Raw genomic sequence first — 19,787 nt, 5'->3', positions numbered from 1 at the left:
AGGAATTAAAGACCCAATAGGGGACCCAGGATACGGCCGAGGTGCGCAACATCTTGAGAGCGCAAAGAGAGGAACTGCACCAATTGGCAGTCAGGGACGAGAGATTTCTCAGGCCCGATTGCTGCGACAAGGTATAGGGAGGGCGACCGCCCCAGCAAGACTCTAGCATGGGCTATTAAACAAGAGCATCAAGTGACGCCCATTATGGAGGTCGAGTACCAGAACGGATGCCTCATTAAAGTCCTAGCAGGGATCAACAGCACTTTCTGTGAATATTATGACTGGCTATATACATCCTGCTCCAACCCAGGACATGACATTATAATGCAATACCTAGATGAGATAGCCCTAGGATGGCTGATAGCCCAGACCAATGGGAGACTTTAAATGCACCCAAAACGGACGAAGAGATTCGTAAAAGCAATACTCTCCCTAATGGAAAGGGCCCGTATCTTGATGGAATAACTGCCGAATTCTATAAAACTTACTTAGACTACCTGCTCCCACTTCTACGCGAAAAATACTAAAGTGCCATGGCCACAGGTACCCTTCCAGACTCCACAAGAACTGCCCTGGTAACATTGCTCCTCAAGCCAGAGAAAGATCCCCGAAGGTGCACATCATACAGACCATTGTCTCCAATTAATACCGACAACAAAATACTAGCGGACCGACTTCTAACACACATGCCTGCACTAGTCCTACCGGATCAGGCAGGCTTTATCCCCTGTCATTCGACTCAAAATAACCTGAGGCGACTTTTTACACGCATGCATAATGTCGACCTAGAAGTCCCCATGGCGGTTGCGGTGTTGGATGTGGCGAAGGCATTCGATTCCGTTGTGTGGCCATTTCTGTTCGAGATCCTCCGCCGCTGCGGATTCAGCCTGACATTCATACGCTGGATTTGCTTGCTGTACACTGCGCCTAGGGCAGCAGTGTATACAAATGGTATGACATCAGAATACATGCATCCACCACGGGTAACACATCAGGGGTGCCCCATTTCACCGATCCCGTTTGCCCTTGCAGTGGAGCTGCTGGCTTGTCATATATACGAGAATTTCACGCACATCGAGGCATACGAATACACTCACATCTTACTGTCGTTTCCCTATATGCATACGATATATTATTGTACGTCAAACATCCTAGGTTGAATTTACCCCCATTGATACAAGAGATAAGTAGATTTGAGGTCCTCTCTGGATTAAGAATAAATTGGAACAAATCGGAAGTGTTGCCCTTGACCCCATGCGTTCAACAAACAGATGTAGGAGAGAACTTCCGCTAGTGCCCCCAGGGCATATAGTATCTGGGTATCCTTGTGACCCTGTCAGTGGGAGATCTCTACAGAGAAAACTATGTGAGGATTCTGGAATTGCTGGAGCACAGAGTGGACTTGTGGATACTCTTGCCTATTTCGTAGGTGACCTGCATCGTGCTAGCTAAAATGGTTGTCATGCCCAAACTACTCTATATATTCAATAATTAACCCATCTGGCCCCAGACGCACTTTTGGTCTCGGGTCAAATGCTTAATGATACGACTAGCATAGGCTAGTAAGCAGGCCAGTGTATCCTATGACACCCTCAAGCTACCATATGAGCGGGGCGGGCTGGAATATCCTGATTTATACATCTATTTTCTGGCGGGGCTGGTCCAATACATAGTCGGGTGGGGGGCTCTCACCGCTGACCCTCATTCATTACTGGCGAAGGCTGTTGTGTGCCCGAATTACCTACTTGGGATGCTCTGAGGGTACCCGGGAAAAGATGCTACAGACTGAGGTCCAACCTACAGAAGTGACATGCAAAGCCTGGGGACAGAATGGCTGGGTGACCAGAGCTGTGGCCTGCCACTCCACCGGACTTCCCTATATACAAAATATGCAGGATCCCGCTCACACATAAGAGAGTTTTCCAGATACACTTCCGGAAATTTGAAGTCCAGACATTAGGGGATCTGATTCAGAATGAGCAGTTCATAAGGTGGGACGTCCTGAAAGCCAAAGGAGAATGGACTGCCGTGACCAAGCTCCTGTATTTTAGACTAAAAGAAGGTATTGAGACGCAAATGGCTTGAGTTCCCTCATGCCCGCGCCCCCACCCAATTCTTCAATAAGTGCTCAATCTATAGTCCACCAAGAAACTGGAATCAACCATTTACAAGATGGTCAGAAGGGCGAGGGAGGTGGGCAGGCAGACATATAGGAACACCTGGGAAAAGTCATTGGGAATCGCAGTAAGTGAAGAGTATTGGAAACACATATGCACGCAGACTGTCCCTAAACAACCGGTTTAGACTAATACACCATAATATTCCTAAACCAAGTCTATTATTCCCTGGCCCGTCTGAGCAGATTCTTCCCAGAGGGATCCCCCTCCTGTAGAAGATGCAATGGGGACTCTGCTGATTTCTAGCACATGGCTTGGTCTTGTCCACGAATCGGACCCTTCAGGGGGGTGGGAGGGCGGGGAAATCGAGGAGGCAATGCCTGAAATGTTACCGACTGCATGGAACTACACACCAGAGCTATGGTTACTGGCATTGATCGGGGAGGGTACTCATCTGGAGGGGAGGCTGTTGGGGATGGCCACGGTGACAGCCAGATACACGATAGCTAGAACATGGGGGGGAGGGGGAACGCAACGCACCTTTTCTGAGATGGCTGGAATTCACGACCGTATGTGAGAAAAGAGAAACTCCATATGCATCAACACTCCCAATCAATAGCATGATGATTGATTACTGGCCCTTTTTCCAACAATATTATTCGGAGCGGATACAAAACATGCTGACAAGCTGGGAGACCACGTAATTATTGAAAAAATACTTCACCAGTAATGGGAATCTTAAATATGTGCACAGGGGTACATAACAAGGCGGTGCATGCCCATTGATTAACGTCTCCCACTGAGCTATGAACACAGGTGAACCTGGAAAATGGCAGAATGACTTGACATGTGAAGGAACCTAATGATGTTAGATAGAATAGAGTGAATAAACGAATATGTGTAATATCCTATGCGCTGCACTGGGAACCGGGCAGGGAGGGAAGGAGGGGTAGTTACTGTTGATATGGGTACTGTGACTAATGTTTAACAGTTATGTAAATCAATCAAGAAAGTGAAAAAAGAAAATCATTTTTAAAAGAATTTCTATTACATCTATGGATTTCCATCTCCCATAAAGCCTCAAGTACTGAGACGAAGAGGAGGGAAGAGTTAATGCAAATCAAGCCAAGCTCAAATACCCTTGTGCAGACTAGTTCTGTTGAAACTAAAGTGCCCCGGGACATTTAAAAATGGAATCCGCAATATTAAGTAAGTTACTATGGGAGAGAACCAGGCAGGAGAAAGCCGACAGAGAGAAGACAGGTACATCTGTGCAGCAGCTCGCGAAAGCGAGTCACACACAGGCATGGCATGAAGGAAGAAGAGGTGCAGCAGACACACCTGAAGGACGGTGGGAGCACTAGGAGACACAGCAGAGCTCCTGGATGAACAGTCGTGCCGGAGACACAGCATTCTCTGGTCCAGGCCACAGAGGGAAGCCGGCGGGTGAAGGTGGAACCGCAGGAAATGCTGGGGAGATGTCTGCATCATGTCAGACGCCAACCCAGGGAGGAAGCTTTACCGCAGAGGCACGCCATAAATCGGAGATACCGCAAACAACCAGTAAGTCTGCCCAGAGCCATTGGGGACCCAAGGGCGTACCAACACTCATAATCAAGTGAATGAAGTATGTGAGATTGACATTACTGACAATTCTCAAAGTCAAGTTAAACACAGAAAAACCCTAATGTTAAATCAATACTTGAAAGAGAAAAGATTTTAATACCAACAAGAGAACGTGCAACAACGAAAGTTGAACAACTATCTATGCATGAGATGTCAATGTGGGGCACAGCTGAAACAAGCGTACCCAAAGTAAATACATTGAACAGTACAAAGCAGATGCTGATGTGGTACATTGAGAAAGACAGTGAAACAAATAAGAAGACTTGGTAAAGAGAAGACACCAGGTGGCTGACATGTGAGCGGGGAGGATACCTGTTAGGGAAGTATATCAGGGGATCTTTAAAGCCCCAGAGCAGAATTCCTGGCAGGGGAGTATACCAGGCAATCCACCAAAGTTGTGCAACGACTTTAAAATTGTGGCAAGATACATGGTGGCATGGGAGTATACCACAAGGATCTAAGAAGTCCATAAAAGAAGTCCTGACAGTCAAATAAAATAAGCATTTGAATCTGTAAAAACTCTGAACATCTTGGGGAAATGCCTGGCAGGCGAGTACAGCAGGAGACCTGAAAGAATCCATGAGAGGGTTTCTGGCGAAGGAATACACCAATCCTTCAAAGTTATAACAAAAGTTGAAGAAAGACTATTTTGTAAAATTTAGTATTTTAACTAGAACTTTCTAAATCCAGTGTAAAAGCCCTAAGAAATAACTGGGATATAGAGACATTTGTGATACAGAGAAACTATTGTTTAAAAGAGACACTTTGCCATACGACCCAACAATCCAGAGGAAGGGAACCACCCTCTAGATCCAAGGGTTTCTGCTTCGAATACACCTTTTGGATTTTGCTTTGTTTTTTTGAACACTTTACACTAAACATAAGTCAAAGACATGTCCTTGCACCCTTAATTGTTTGTTTCTAGTGTGAGGGTCAAATAATGTTTTGGACACAAGGACAGTTTCTTCAGGATAGGGTTAGAAAAGGTGTTAATCCAACCCATTTTGTGTTACATAAAATGTCTGACTGAGAATATTACAACTTTGTGTATGCCTCTCATTTCTGACCCTCACAGGCAGGCAGAGTTGTGTACTTGGCAGGAGGTGGGGGAGCGGCATAGACAGCTGCGACGGCTGTAGTGGTAGTAGGCAGAGGGCCAGCATTGGCATTAAGGTTGGTGTGGTCAGCTACCACGCTTGGTGTGATGGTGGCAGTGTGGCTGGTTTGGGCGCCTGGCATGTTGCAGCTGCTGTTAGATTCTTTTTTTTATGGGGTCTTCCTACGTGTCCCAAGGGTGCAGGGGTGGAGGCCGAGGAGCTTGCACCTGTAGAAGTGCCCTCAGATGTAATCTGCCCGGCTCAGCATGTTTTTTAAAATTATTTATTTATGCCGCACCAAAAACCTACAGGCATCTGAGCGCACATATACACAAGAGGACAACAAGAAACACAGGACAAAAAAGGGTGGATTGCTTTTGGGTGTTTCAGGGATGGATGTGGCCACAGGGAGTTTGTTGGTACAAGGCCATGTCTTGCCATGATGGGCAAGTCTACAGATTGCATATTTCACATGTCCATTATGGGATGGTACGTTTCTATTTTCACAGTCATGTGGACATTGTGTCCCACCATGAATTAAACACACATGTTGTTGCCAGGCCATTGGTCACATTGCCATTTGGTAGGCTGTTGGCCCACTTGATTATGCAGCAAGCCACAGGCGTAGGCTAGTGAGACAAGGTCAAGCATTTTTATTAGAGATGAAATTCTTACTCACATCCCAGGTTAACTGGATTCTCCAACTTTAGCTCCTCCTGTGTCTTCCACATGAAGGATGATGCTTGCCTTTTTTCTCCCATAGCATGAGTTTGAGTGGCTCCACTGTGCCGCCCCCTGTGGAATATTTCTCCTGCTGCATTTCAGGCACTTTCCCCATGCCTTTATCCCGAGACATTTTTGGCACAAGTTCTGCCTTTGGATGGCAACAGGAAATGGGCGATTCAGATTGGATTGCGTTTTTAAAGATGGCTGCCGGTAAACTTCCCATTTGTGGCATGACACTTTTCCGGTTAGTACAGATTCCGCCTTTGGAATTACCATTCAGTAATTTCTTCATTTTCCCAGCAGTAACAGTAATCCTGCTTAAAATTGATGGAATTACTGTACTTGTTACTTTGTAGTGATAGGATTAGGATGAGGCCAGTTGGTATCTAGATGTAGGACAGCTTTACATGCACCCTTATGGACCCTTGTCTTTCTTTCCGCATATGGACCAGAGTAGAAGGATTAGACCACGGGTGTTGCACCAAAATAAAAGCCTTTCAGTACAAAACACAACAAGCTGTCCATTTCCTGATTCGGACTTCCCACAAGAGTATCTGATGTTAAAGTGTTAGATGTAAACAATAGACCTTTCACAGTTTTCTTAGTTTTCTTGCTAACAGCTGCACAAATGTGGCTCTACCACCATTACATACCCTGCTTTCCCTAACCAGAAGAAATGTTTAAAACAATATCAAAGAGCAACAGCCAATCTCAGGGTGGCAAATAAATCAAAGCTGCTAATTTCCTTCAAGAAAACTTTGCACCCATCTCGTCTCCTACCCTTGCAAGATGATTATGTCCCTGGCCGGCATTGATGTCTCTGTATTTCCCGACCATTCCTCTAGGGGGGCACGGCTTTTATGTCTTACCCAGCAGGGGGTTTTAAGATCTTGGTCTAGCGATTCCACTTTCAAAGTGTTCTTTTTCAAACCGGTTTTGCACACTTCACAAATAGTGGTAAATGCGCATGAGACAACAGAGGCGTAGATTTTCTCACCCTTTGTCCCTCCTGCTCAAACATTGCAGGTTTTCCTCACTTCAGGAAACTGGAGACTGATCCAAGTGATTGCTTCATGACATCGGTTATATCCACGCCTTGTTTCTAGAAGCATACATTTGCAGTAAGGCAAATAGGACCCACTTCGCAGCATGGATATTTATAGACTACTAATTGTGGTCATTGTGATGGATCCAATGGAGTCATCACAGATTCCCTAGCGATGACTTCCTCCCCGTGTGGTCAGGGGATGGCAGCCGCTCCCTTATCATGACCCTGGGGCGGCTTTATGAGGGAGGATCACATGGGAGGGATCACATGGGAGGAAACAGCTAACGGGGAGATGTCATGACTTCATTGGACGAGACGCGGCATCTTCCCCTTTCTGATGAGGAAGACCCTCTAATACCAAGACTCAAATGGCATATTGTCAACTTCTTGTTCTCCCTTGTAGAAGAAGTAAAGGAATCTCTTCCTCACATTTTTCTGGTCAAACACCCAGATATGACACAAACACACAAAGCTCTAATACAACACCTTTTTCTTCTGAAATACCTTTATGTGAAATCATAAAGAACTGTTCAAATACCGTGTCCAATGACACCTATGGACTTCAACTCCCAGAATTCCCCAAGTACTGAGACGAGGAGGATGAAGGAGTTTGGACAAGGCACTGGGAGCTTGAAACCCAACATGCAGTTTAGTTGTTTTTCCAACACACCTGTGCGTGGGACATTTAAACATGGCCAGTGCACTATTGGGAGAGGGAGTGCAGGAGAAGATGTGGGCTCCTGTCCCAAGGCTCACGAAGCCGGAGACAACATACCAGTGTGGCAGAACAAGGAAGGTTGCCACATCAGAGGGAGAGATGCTGTGCCTGTGACCGGAGTGCCATGGAGATGCTGGGAGCCGTGAAAAAGGTCCTGGGTGTTCTGCATGTCGAGAAGGTGGTATTCTCCATTCCAGGACCTGGAAGGAAGCAGGCGTGTAACCGAGGAGCCACGTAGAAAGCCAGAAGAATGTCTGCACACTCCAGCGTGGTCAGCGGGTGAAAGCAGCATGCTGCAGAAGTGCGAACCGGAGAGGCTGGATAAGACCGGTGAGTCCACCCAAATCCATTGGAGCCCGGGCGTTCCAGGGACCGCGCCAACAGCAATTTGAACGTAATACCATTATTAACACTATGAGAAGATGTTTGGAATGTAGAAAAGGCAAAAGTACAATCCCCAATAAGCTATGAATGCATGAAGTGCAAGTGTTGGGCAAATCTTGAACAAACCTTACCGCAAATCTATATACCAAGCCAAGAGCAATACGTGCATTTATTGGTGATAGAAACTGTGAAAAGCATGAGAAGCCCTGGCAATGCAAGTTACCAGGCAATTGAAGCACGTGGGAATCCCTGGTAAAGCAATTTAACAGGCAATTGAAACACATTAGAAGTTCTGGTAGGGAAGTGAGAACCACAAGCGAAGGCCTGGCATCCAAGTACACCAGACAGTTGATGTTGCATAAAGAATATTGGCAGGAGAGTACACCAGGCAGTCGGCATTGCATAAAGTAACCTGGCATGGGAGTATACCAGGTCATTCACAAAGCTTCCAGGAATTTTAACCAAGTAGAGATAGTTGCTAAAGAAAGACATTGTTTTCTAAACCAAGGTGAAAGTTGTTTTAAAGAAAGACTGCAACAGAATGTGTACCCTAAACAGGAACTTTGTGAATCAAGGCAAGATACAAACAAACTGTTAGTAAAAGAGACTTATTGTCATCCTACTTAAGAATCCTTGGGAAGGGGTGCACCCTCTGGATTAAAGGGCTTTTACCTTGGAGAACAGTTTTGTTGGAACTATTCTTTCTTCAGTTGTGAACACTTTTTGCCAGTATCAAGTTGAAGATATTTCGTTACACATTTTTACTGCTTTGTTTGTAGTGCGAGGGTTAGGAAGGATATTTTGCACACAAGGACGGCTTTTCAGTTGTTGACATCCTGACAGAGACAGACTCCTTAGTTTTGGTTTATAGTTGGGGAAATTCCTCTTTCGCATAGGGTCGAGGCATTTTTCCAACCCATTTTCATTTAATAAATATCTTTGACAAAACATGACAATCTTGTGTCTGGCTCTCCTTTCTGACCCCTCACAGTATGTTAACTTGGGCCACGGTACGTGCTTTCCTCTAATTAATTAATTAATTAATGTTCTATGCTGCTAGCGGATCAGTAAAGAGTTTCATGCTAAATGCATGCCCCCGTAGTCTTCATTAAAATAAAAAAAAAATCTCAATTTTCCTACACCTCTTGCTAAGACAAATCACATTTTTTCACACGAAAATCTAGGGTGCCTCTGTCATTTATGTCCAGAGTATAATATGACAGACATGGAAAATTGGTTGAAGCAGCATTGTGAAGGTTAACATTTACTTGTCGTATTTCACTTTTTAAAACATTTGAAAATGCGACTACAATAAGACATTGGGGCACTGAATGCCAGAGGACACTAATGCATCCTCTCCACAATGTATCAGTTTTGTTAAAAAGAGAAAGTATTCCAATGCAGCATATGAGCGTACAAACTACTACCCCTTGCCAATCGATTTTAACAAGGTCCACGTTTAACAGCATTTCAAGTCATAGGTTTCATTACCTCCATGTCCATCTTTCTCACCCCGGTAATTTACCCTTCAGGTACCAACCTCCTCTTCAGGAATCCATTCCATCTTTTTCATTTGAAATATATGCCCCGTCCCTCTCCACTGAGTGCAGAACACTCCTAGCTCCCACAACGTGCCAGTTTTAATTTTCCTGCCATCCTGAGAGGAACTCTGGTGGATGTATGGGTTGCTACAGTTTCTATCTTCTCCATGCTGAACTTGAGGGGCACTTGGCTGTTGCCCTTTCCTTGCACCCCTAGCTTGGTTATGTGAGTTGGGGTGGCTACATCCTGTGCCTTCCTACTGGGCAGTGTGTGTGGTTGAGGGTTCCTGGTCCGCTGCTGCCTGGCGTGAAGCTTCCTGTGGTGTGGCCAGTACCTGCTACCACCTGGAAAAGACATTCTGATGGACATCAGAAAGCATCGGCGCTTAAGATTCCTTTTGAAGGGAAGATGCCGTTTGGTGACTCCTGGAGGACCGGGTGCATTGCGTGTTCAAGGCTGACAAGCTCTGCAGGCACTCTGATGCTAAACCCCAGTCAGGGACGTCTGGGGGACATACAAAGTTTAGGAGTCACACCATATCTAAGTGGGATATCGGAAGCCCTCTGGCAGAAATCGCCTCATGAGTCTGTCAAGCCCTTCGCCCAGGCAGCATTGCAGAAGTCCTGATGCCAGATGTTTGGGTGCCAGACTCTGCTGGTTCTGGAGTGTATGGATGGGCGTGTCTTCCGACGTCTCGGTGAACAGGATTGTTCAGTGGGGATACGAGATTGAGTCTGCCTCTCCTTCCCCATGTGCAGGGGCATTGTTTCCCTCCTCTAGACAGGAGTTGCCAAACGCTCTGGCTATGACGCAGGGGAAGGAGGCGATTCAGGAGGTTACCCGGAAACAGAGGGCTCAGGGCTTCCCCCATCATATTGGTGGTTCTGAAGCCAAACAGCAAGTTCAGGCTGGTCATGGAATTGAAGAGACTAAATGTGTTTGTGCAGACTCTGCTCTTCAAGATGGAGAGTCTGCAGCGTATTATCCAGTTGACCGAGGAGTTCGACTTTCTGGCATCCCTGGATCTTCAGGACGCTTACTTTCATGTGCCCATTCGAGGTCTCATCAGAAGTATCAGAGGTTTCTTCTCATGGGCAGTCACTTCCAGTTCAGGGCTCTTCGGTCCAGCCTCACGAATGCTCCGAGGATCTTCACAAACGAGTTGGGCCTGTGGTGGTTCTCCTTCACGCCAGGGGGATACCGTTTTTCCCTTACCTGGGAAATTGGCTTCTCAAGGCTTCCTCCAAGGATCTGTCGGCAGAGCATCTGGCCATCACCTGCAGGATCTCGGGTTCCTGCTCAACCTGAAGAAGGCTCACTTGGAGCCATCTAAGGATCTTCAGTACATTGGGGTCCGCTATTGGAAATTGCAGGGGCATGTGTTGCTGCCATTGTATCAGGCTGTTTGCCGGGGACTGGGATACTGCCAGGGAGGTGCTCTGGGTGCAGGGACACATGGCACTGTGTGTGTTTCTGGTTACATGGGGTGATGCTTCACATGCAACCTTTGGTGTCTCACCTGCACCCTCACTGGAGGACAGACTCTCAGTTTTAGGAGTCACGGATCGCCATTTCCCCAGAGCTGAGGGTTCAGCTTCAGTGGCGGATGGTCCTGGACAACCTTCTGTGAGGATTTTGGCTGGTTCAACTCTTGCTGAACAGAATTACTGCTGACCCAGTGGCCTCAGATAAGAAGCGTTTTGGGGACCCTGAACGTGCAGGCCTCTCATTCATCCAATTGGAGGGAGCTGGTGGAGAATTTCCAGGCTCTTCAAATGTTTTCTTGAGACATCCAGGGGTCATTGGTCCTGGAACGGAAGGACAATACGTCAGCTATGGCACATGAGAACAGCCAAGGAGGGACTCGGTCCCATTCAGCTGGAGTCGCTGGCGATACGGTTAGGCTATGGAGTGGTTTAGGGGCAGGCGTGGGACAACCTGCTGTTGCTGCGTGTGATTCACATCAAGGGGGTGGACAACGTCCAAGCCGACAGTCTGAGCAGGGTGCTCACTTCCTCCGGTTGGGTGTTGCACCTGTCAGTGTATCGCCTGATCTGTGGGAAGTTCAATGTGCCAATACTGGATATGTTTGCCTCTCCTTAGGATGCCCAGCTGTCCAGGTTCTGCTCCAGGCTCCCTTCTCAGGAGACAGTGTCCTGGTCGGAGGGGCCTCTCTTTGACTTTCCTTCAATACCTCTGCTTCCCAAGGTACTGCTCAAGTTCCATGACTCTGGGTCGGAAGGGATTCTGGTAGCACCTGTATGACTGAGATGCGCCTCGTATCCTCTTCTGCTCGACCTGGCAGTCTCTCCAGGGTGGTTCATGCCCTCCTCCCCATACCCACTCAGGAAGATTCTGAGGTCTCCTATATCTTGTGTTCGGCTGTTTGGATATTGAGAGACAGGAGTTGACTCTGCAACTTACTCTGGCAGTACACAAGTCTAGGAGGCCTTCGACTCTGAAGGTGTATGATAAGCACTGGAGAACTTTGTGCTGTAGTATGTCAAGATGACTGAACAGGAACAGGTAGCAGACTGCTGCGTGCCGATTTTGTAGTTCTTGCAAGAAGGCTGGGATATGAGCCTGGCTGTGTCCTCTGTACAAGCTCAGTGGGCGATTATTCTGGCTTTTAGGGAGCATTGGGTTTTAGGCAAAGAATGAGAGCTGCTAGTCAATCAGCTGCTGAAGACTTTCCTGCTGACCAAGCCCATAGCGTAAGCAGGTTGCAACCATTGGATCTTCCTTTGGTGCTGCAGGCCTCTCTGGTTGAAACTGTGTCAGCGTTTCTGTTGGCTATTACCTCAGCCCGTAGGTTATAAGAGATTTGGTTGTTGCTGTGTTCTACTTCGTTCCTTTGGGTCCAGTCAGATTTGCCAATTGTCCAGTGTGATCCAGGATTTCTTCAGAAGGTTCTGTCAAAATTTCATGATGCTGTGTGCTTCTGTCCTTTTTCCCTGGTTCCACTTCTCCACAGAAGAAGCACTGGCACAAGTTGGATGTCAATAGGTCTGTCTTGATGTACCAGCAGAGGACTGCATCCATTAGACAGTTTGGCATTTTGGTGGTTCAAAGCCAGGAATGGAGGGCAACTGTCCCCATTATTAGTCGATGAATTCGGCAGGCAACTGCATTGGCCCATTCAGAGGCACAGGTTTTATTGCTGGCTTCATTCAGGGTTGTTCAACTAGAGGCAGGGCGGCAACATGGGCAGAGGAGCAGTGAGGGCCTATTCATGACATTTGCAGGGCAGCGACCTGGACTGACACAAATACTTCACCAGATATTACAGGGATTGAAATTAAGATTGGATAAACGAGCTAAAAGCATCTCCTTAGTATCCAGCATTAACTGATGACTATGAGCTAGCACTGAGGAGTGCATAGTTACATAGCATTACACAAATTTTACTTCCACATAAAATGCATGCAAACATTTTCATTTGGTCCATTATCTAGGACCCCTTATGCTTTCAATGACATGTAGATGTGCCCTAATGATTATTTATAGAGTCCCAAAGGCACAGAGTTAAATTCACATAGGTGTGTTTGTTCAGGATCAGTTGGCCTTGGGAATTTAATTTGTATAGTGCCTATACACAATGAGTTTCAAAGCACTTCAAGGAGGGAGGGAACATGGGAGAATACAATTACATTCTTACAAGTCCTTGAAACAATTTGGAATGTGAAAAATAACTATCATAATCAGCCTAGCGACATTTCCCATAGTGCAGGGAACAAATTAAGGAGAAGGGCGGAGGGAAGAAAGACAAAACCAGCAGTAACATTACTATGCCTGACGACAATTGATGTAGTGCATGAATAACAAGAGGAGTGGGAGGGCGAGGAGGAGAGGAACAAACAAGCGACTATCATATTAGGTCAGACGACGATTCAGAATAGTGTTGGGGGGAGTGGGAGGAGAAGACAAGGAGGGAAAGGTGGGGACAGAAAAGCTGCTATCAGAGGTCATGGGACAAATGATAAGAATAAGTGCTAATGGACATGAAAGGGGGGGGGGAGGTGGCTGCAAAGAAGGCAGGGAGAGGAAAGAGAGGGGGGAGAGGGGAAGATAGCTGCGAAAGACAGCCGGCTACGATTACAATGCCTGATGGCAATTGAGGTAATGCCTGAAATTAACAGGAGGGAAAGGTGTGAGGAAGTAGAGGGCAACCAAGACAATCACAGGGGGCAAGGGGGTTGGAGGGGGGGTACAAACACACTAACGGGGGGCATGAGGGTCGGTGGGAGGCTCACACACAACTCATGGGGGGGCACAGATACAGGGGGCAGCAATGTGGCGTACCATGGACAGGGCCTTGTTGTGGGCCTTGGTTGATCTGGGCCTGCTCCCACCTCCCGGTTGCTGTGATTGGCCTATCTACGCCAAGGCAACCTATGGGAGGGGGAGTTGGCCAGACCACGAACATTTCTCACTGGATGAGGAGAAAATCCGGCCATCTTGGAAGGGCCAAGATTACTGTGGAGCCAAAAGTACCTCCTGGTAGCTGCTGGTGTCAAGCAAACCCGACTCTACAAGCAGGAACTAAATAGCTCCCAGCTCCCCTGAATCTAAAACCGTGCATTATAGCCTCAACTTACATCAGCAGGGATCAACCTCATTCAGGGAAGGGTGAGCACTGGTGCACGTGTCCAAGGGAGATTTGTTGTGATATCTGGTAATAAATTGGTGATGGGGTATTGGAACTGCACTTTGGTTGGCAGGTTATTTTCATGGACTCTTTTTCACCTCTAACTTTGGTATGTCTCACAAGTAAATACTGGTAAACTTCATTACACCTATTCCTACTCTTCCTCGTCACAGTACTACAACCCACCTCTCGGGCCGTCAAACCCCTCAACTCACCCGCTTTGGCAATTGTCACCTGCCATATAAGCAGATGTTTCTCCATCCAAGCACCATACACGAAAATATATGCCAATAGGCTTTCACCCGGCAACATTTTTTATTTTTAAACAAAAATAATTATAATATGCCATGGGGCAACAAAAGATTGAGGGCTACGCACCCCAGTGCTGAGTGAAAAACTGCCATGATGTGTTTAGGGGCATTGAACTGACACATTGTGGGTGCTGGGAGTTTTATGCTGTCAGCGCATAGGGGTGGGGCATATATGTTAAATGGAAAAGATGGCATGAATTACATAAGTGGAGTTGGGGCCTCATAAGTACTGTGTCGAGGAAGAGTATGACTAGGAATACTAAAGATGACCGTTAAGTAACGGACTCGTTAAAAATTGGCAGTTTGCATGTCAAACCATTGAGGGCGACAGCGGAAGTAAAAAATGAAATAACTTCATACAGCATAAGCGACCCGAGTGCATATGGTGGTCGCCTGGGTCCTCCCCAGGATTTGATGGGTTAACTGAAATTAACCACACCTTTAAATTCACGTGGCCACGCCCAGGTGGAGTTTGGACCTGAGCGACATGACATACTAAAGCAAGAGCTCAACACGCCGGCATTAGCTACCTATGGCACTTACTGTGTGTCTGATGGGAAGCGGGCAGATCTTCAGGGTGCATCGCAACGCACACCAGGAATCCTGCGAACACTAGAGTACTCAGACTACAGGAGCTACAAACAGCCAGCCCCATTTTCAGCTTTCTGCGTCGCACTCTCGCTTTCAGTGTTTTCTGGGTCACGCCTATAGAGCTTAATCACCGTCTGAGTCTCTCAAAGCGCAGCGGCCATGTTGGAATGGGACAGGTTAAATTGAACAAGGTTTAGAAACATTTGTGTATTTCACTTGCCTTGTGGAATGCTAACGTTTATACGCATCCTATTTGCTTACACCGTCAGCACAAACTTTTTTTAATCTGCCGTATATTTTTCCTTTAATTTGTGTCTTGTTGGCGCTAACGCTCCAATAACGTATTCTTTTGAGCCTACCGAATAAAACCCTAGATAGGTGGAGCTAAAGTTTGGATCCATGGGTATAAGTGGTTTCATAACAAAAACGGATTTCACGATTAATGTAATGTGATTTGATGAGATTGTTCACAAAGAAAACGCACCGTTTTGCTTTTCTTTCAGGTCAAGATGATGTTGCATATAACTTTATACTGAAGTTCCAGCAGCAAATATATAGTAAAGAGTTAACTATGTTACGTGGCCACCGTGCCTCGGGCGGCCCACACGCATGCATGCATACATGCACTCACACAGAGAGGCGCAGGACGCGAGGCCATAGCTCTCAACCATTTGTGTCACAAAGGCGGGTGAAAAGACCTGAATTTATTTTTGGCGGGTGAAAGGCCCATTGAAATGAATGGGCGTGCAGGAGGCTTGGCGGGTGAGTCAGCTGTTTACAAGGCGGGTGACACCCGCCAAAAGCGTGTGAGTTGAGAGCTATGCGCGAGGCTGCCTGTTCCGCGTCCTGGCGGCAACTGCCCGCACGGTCGCCGTTTATTCAACTGCGCATGCGCGGGCCCAACCGAGGCTCGCGCATGCGCCATGCTTAACTGGGACATTCCATCCCTTCTTTTTTTTAACAACAAAACAGCATAACATTATGGTGTAGCACCAAACATAACTGGTAAAACATGAACGGGATCCCACCCGTCACTGTTGACGGTCCATTGCGATCTCGGCTCAGTCTCCTGAGTCCAGGACATAGTCCTTGAGATGAGCAGGCAGTCTCCGGCTACTGCGCATGGGATACCTTGCAGTGACCGTTGGTGTTCCAGGGGCCTTGTCCCCAGAAAGGGCGACGGCACTAGTGGGATCATCAGTTGGACCCTCGGGGACTGCATCCTGGCTAGGCCCATCCTCCTGACCCACGGTCTCTGTTGCCCTGTCCACTTTTTTGAAAAAGGACCTGTTGCGGGTGACCGTACCGCTTTCAGAGGCCGCCGGCGCCATGGTCCCTTTCACATGGGTGACCTTCCACGGGCGAGGTTCATATGGTAAAGATAGCTTGCCCACAGGGTGTCGGTTCCGAACGAGCACGGAGTCCCCAACGCACACTTCTTTGTCTTGCAGACCTCGTCTCTCGCTTTCCTTCTGATTGCGCGTGGCGCGCTCTTCTCGAACCTTCTCATTGTCTATGACATCTGGACTCCTCCCCTCAATTTCCGGTATCATTCCCCGAGGGCAGCGCCCAAACAGCTTCGCCGCTGGGGCAACCCCCGTGGACTGGTGGGGTGTGGTCCGGTACTCTCGCAAAAATTCCACGAGCTTCTTCGGAAGGTCGTCACCCCCATTGGCGGAAATCCTGAGTACTTTGTTTAAAGTATGCATCAGCCTTTGGGCCTCTCCGTTGGCGCGGGGCCATAGTGGGGATACCTTGCGGTGATGTATCCCCCTTTCCTGGAGATATTGGGCAAACTGGCTGCCGGTAAATGGCGGTCCATTATCAGAGCAAAGTATTTCCAGAAAGCCATGTGTCGCGAACATTTTGTCCAGGGCTCTCGTGGTAAACTCAGTCGCCGTCGACTCCACCACATCCACCTCCGGGTACCTAGACCATTGATCCACTGCCACCAGGAAATACATGCTGCGACCAGTCGAGCCAAAGTCCACGTGGACAGTTCCCCACGGCTTCTCACTTCGCTCCATCGAGCTTATCGGTGGGGCTTTGTCTCCTGGGGTCACCGCCTGACATGCCAGGCCATACCCCAGGTGCCAGCAGGTAGACTTCACTATACCTCTCCACCCAATTAGCCCAACGTCTCATCACCCCTGCCTTCTGCAATGAAGATTGTCTTTGAACTTGGCCTTGCAAAGTATCCTTGTTTCTGGGAATATAAGGGAGTGCGAGCATGCACTATCATAGTTTCTGGAAGGCCATGCCCAACTCTTATTTCCATCCTTGACTCATGTGACGGGAGACCACAATCGTGTACGTTTTGCAGTAATTAAATGTCTTAACTGAATAAAACTAGGCATGCATGGTGTTCTTTCTTTGCACCTTAACAAGGAGTGATTTAGCTTCTCACTTTTGCTGCCTTGAGAATAGATAACCGCACTTGGCTTGCTCCAATTTTGAAACCAGGCCAAACGGCTTCACCATCCAAATCCGCAATCTCAGCTAATTCTTTGCTGCCACACAGCTCTTGATTCTTCTTTCTCCGTGGGTCTGAGCTTACTAATCCATGACATCGATGTCCAGCTTGTATACAATGGCGGCTCCACCTGCAGTCTATTTACTACATATAGCCAGCTTCTAAGATCACTTAATCTACTTGTGTTGCTGCATCTGTACAATTATTAAACGGCTTGTATTCTCTGCAGTGCTCTTCACACATACAATCTTCTTTTTGCATATGAAGGCTTACTCAATTATTTACAAAAAAGGTAGCAGGCGCCCCCTCTCGAAATAACACGGCATGATAACCTCTTCAGTGTTTTGTAACCACTTTGAAAGTTCGCAGCCACTGCTTTTTGCTCACTGTACCTTTGACAGATGGGAATTATCCATTTGCAGATCAGTCTTTGTCGCACCCACATGGGCAGTCCAGCACCGAAATGCTATGGCAATTCCCTTCTGAACAAGAGTACCAACAGCAACCCCATACACATGTTTCAGCCTTGTTGGGCCTCATCGGTGAGGGGAGCTGTGCCTTTCTGAGCACAGTGAGCAGGGAATCTTCGAATCTCTGCCTGGGCGTTATGGAAACTTCTGAAATGGACCAGTTGGCCAGATTACTGGGAGAGGTACGAGCTGAAGTTCATGCCTCAAGACAGGAAACCAATACCCTAAGGAGGGATCTAATTGTGAACCAGGAGCGGACAGATGAACTAGCAAGGCAAATGCTCCGGGCACAGGTAGGCCAGGTCCCACTGCCCGGGTATGCCACTCCTGCCGCGCCTCTACAGCCCACGCCAGTACAGGTGGTTCTTCCAGGGGGGTTTCCCCTGGCCCAGGTGATCTGAATAAGTATGCCATCTTTATGAATCAATGATGCCTACGTTTCTTGTGCAGATCTGAGGCATTCCCCAACGATCAAGCTTCGAGACTTCAGAGGTTTCCAGCGTGAAATGGAGAAACTATTTGCACAGCATACTCAAGGGTGGGCTCGGGACAATGAACTGTTACCACTACGGCAGGGTAATCAAGACCTACTAACATATATCGCTTCCTTCAATCGTCTGATAGCACAAACTAACTGGCCAGAGGAGAAAAGAACTACGCTTTTTTTACCGAGGCTTGCAAGGGGAACTTAAGGACATATTAGCCCAAGTAGTAGATCCCCCCCCGGAAAGATGTGTTGAATACATCGACCTGACAGTGCAACTCCATCACAGATTGCAGGATCGGACGATGGATCGGGCCAAGGCCGAGGGGCGGTCAGTCTATGTGCGACCCCGTGAGAATCAAACCAAATCCCACGATCAGTCAGAGCCAATGCAAATCGGAGGCTTGCAGAGCCCACTCACCAAGGCAGAAAGGGAGAAAAGGAGACATCAGCAGCTTTGTTTGTACTGTGGTAAGGCAGGTCACTATCTCTGAGAATGCCCAGTGAAACCACCCAGGAAAGCAGTTGGAGCAACTGACAAAGGTGAAGAAGAAGAACAGGACTCGGGTAAACTCCAACGCCCGGCCACCGTAGGCGTCCACTTGTCGAGCGGTGAAAAGGAACCTATACAGACCTCACATCTAGTCATCCCTGTGCTCCTGGTAAACCATAAGCAACTATCGAAAATACATGCCTTGGAGGCATACATTGACAGTGGGGCTGTGGGAAATTACATGGACCAAGATCTGGCTACCCGGATAGGCCTCCCTCTCCGACAGAAGCAGGTTTTGGAAAACGTCACAGCAGTTGATGGATCTCAGCTATCATCTGGCCCAGTGACGCATTACACTGAGAAGGTCCCGCTTCTGTGTCAGGACGGTCACCAAGAGGACATCACCTTCGATCTCATGGGCGCTCCTTAGTTCCAGATGATATTGGGAATGCCCGGGGTGGAGACCCACAATCCCAGGATTGACTGGCGTAAACGAGTTCTGACCTTTCCCCAAGACTGTGCCGACACCTGTTATAGTGCAGGATTCTCATTAAAAGGTCTTCCCAACATAGGTTCGTCGAAGAAAGAAACCATACTGGGCCTCACCAGTTCACTACCACCTGAATACCTGGATTACCAAGATGTCTTTCCAAAAGAGCAAGCAAACACCCTACCTCTGCACAGACCGTATGACTGCCAAATTGATCTGGTACCTGGAGCTCAAGTTCCTTGCAGCCGGATTTACGCCCTAACACAGTGGTCCCCAACATGTAGCTTGGTAGCAACATGTTGCTCGCGGCACCCTACAATGTTGCTCGCCATTTGCTCTGGGCCATGGTACGGAGGCCTAAAAGGAGGTGCTGAGGGGATGAGATCTCAGTAGCAGTATAGCCAGGACAGAGTCGGGGATTGTGCAAGAATGTTGGTCAATGAGCCTGCTGTAGTTCCAGTTGGCTTATTCCTGTAAATGCAAGATTTGCGTTTGTTGCTACCAAGCAAATTATTTTTCAGAAAATCTCCTTACTTATTATTGCAGTATCATTGTTAAAACTTTGTCAT

General features: G+C 47.6%; 1 protein-coding gene across 1 annotated transcript in view; it reads right to left on the bottom strand.

Annotated features, from left to right (window-relative positions):
* The window catches only part of HGSNAT (heparan-alpha-glucosaminide N-acetyltransferase), a 2,225,524-nt gene extending 2,210,599 nt beyond the window's left edge, over positions 1-14,925 (bottom strand). The window contains exon 1 of the mRNA XM_069637664.1: positions 14,761-14,925. Coding sequence (XP_069493765.1) covers positions 14,761-14,872 — 112 coding nt within the window. The 5' untranslated portion in view covers positions 14,873-14,925. The remainder of the gene's footprint in view (positions 1-14,760) is intronic.
* Between the last annotated feature and the right edge of the window lie 4,862 nt (positions 14,926-19,787).

This window comes from Ambystoma mexicanum, chromosome 14 (genome assembly GCF_040938575.1).
Source record: "Ambystoma mexicanum isolate Mex_15411 chromosome 14, UKY_AmexF1_1, whole genome shotgun sequence".
Taxonomy (NCBI): domain Eukaryota; kingdom Metazoa; phylum Chordata; class Amphibia; order Caudata; family Ambystomatidae; genus Ambystoma; species Ambystoma mexicanum.
The sequence above is the reverse complement of the archived record's forward strand: the minus strand, read 5'-3'. Positions and strand labels throughout refer to the sequence as shown.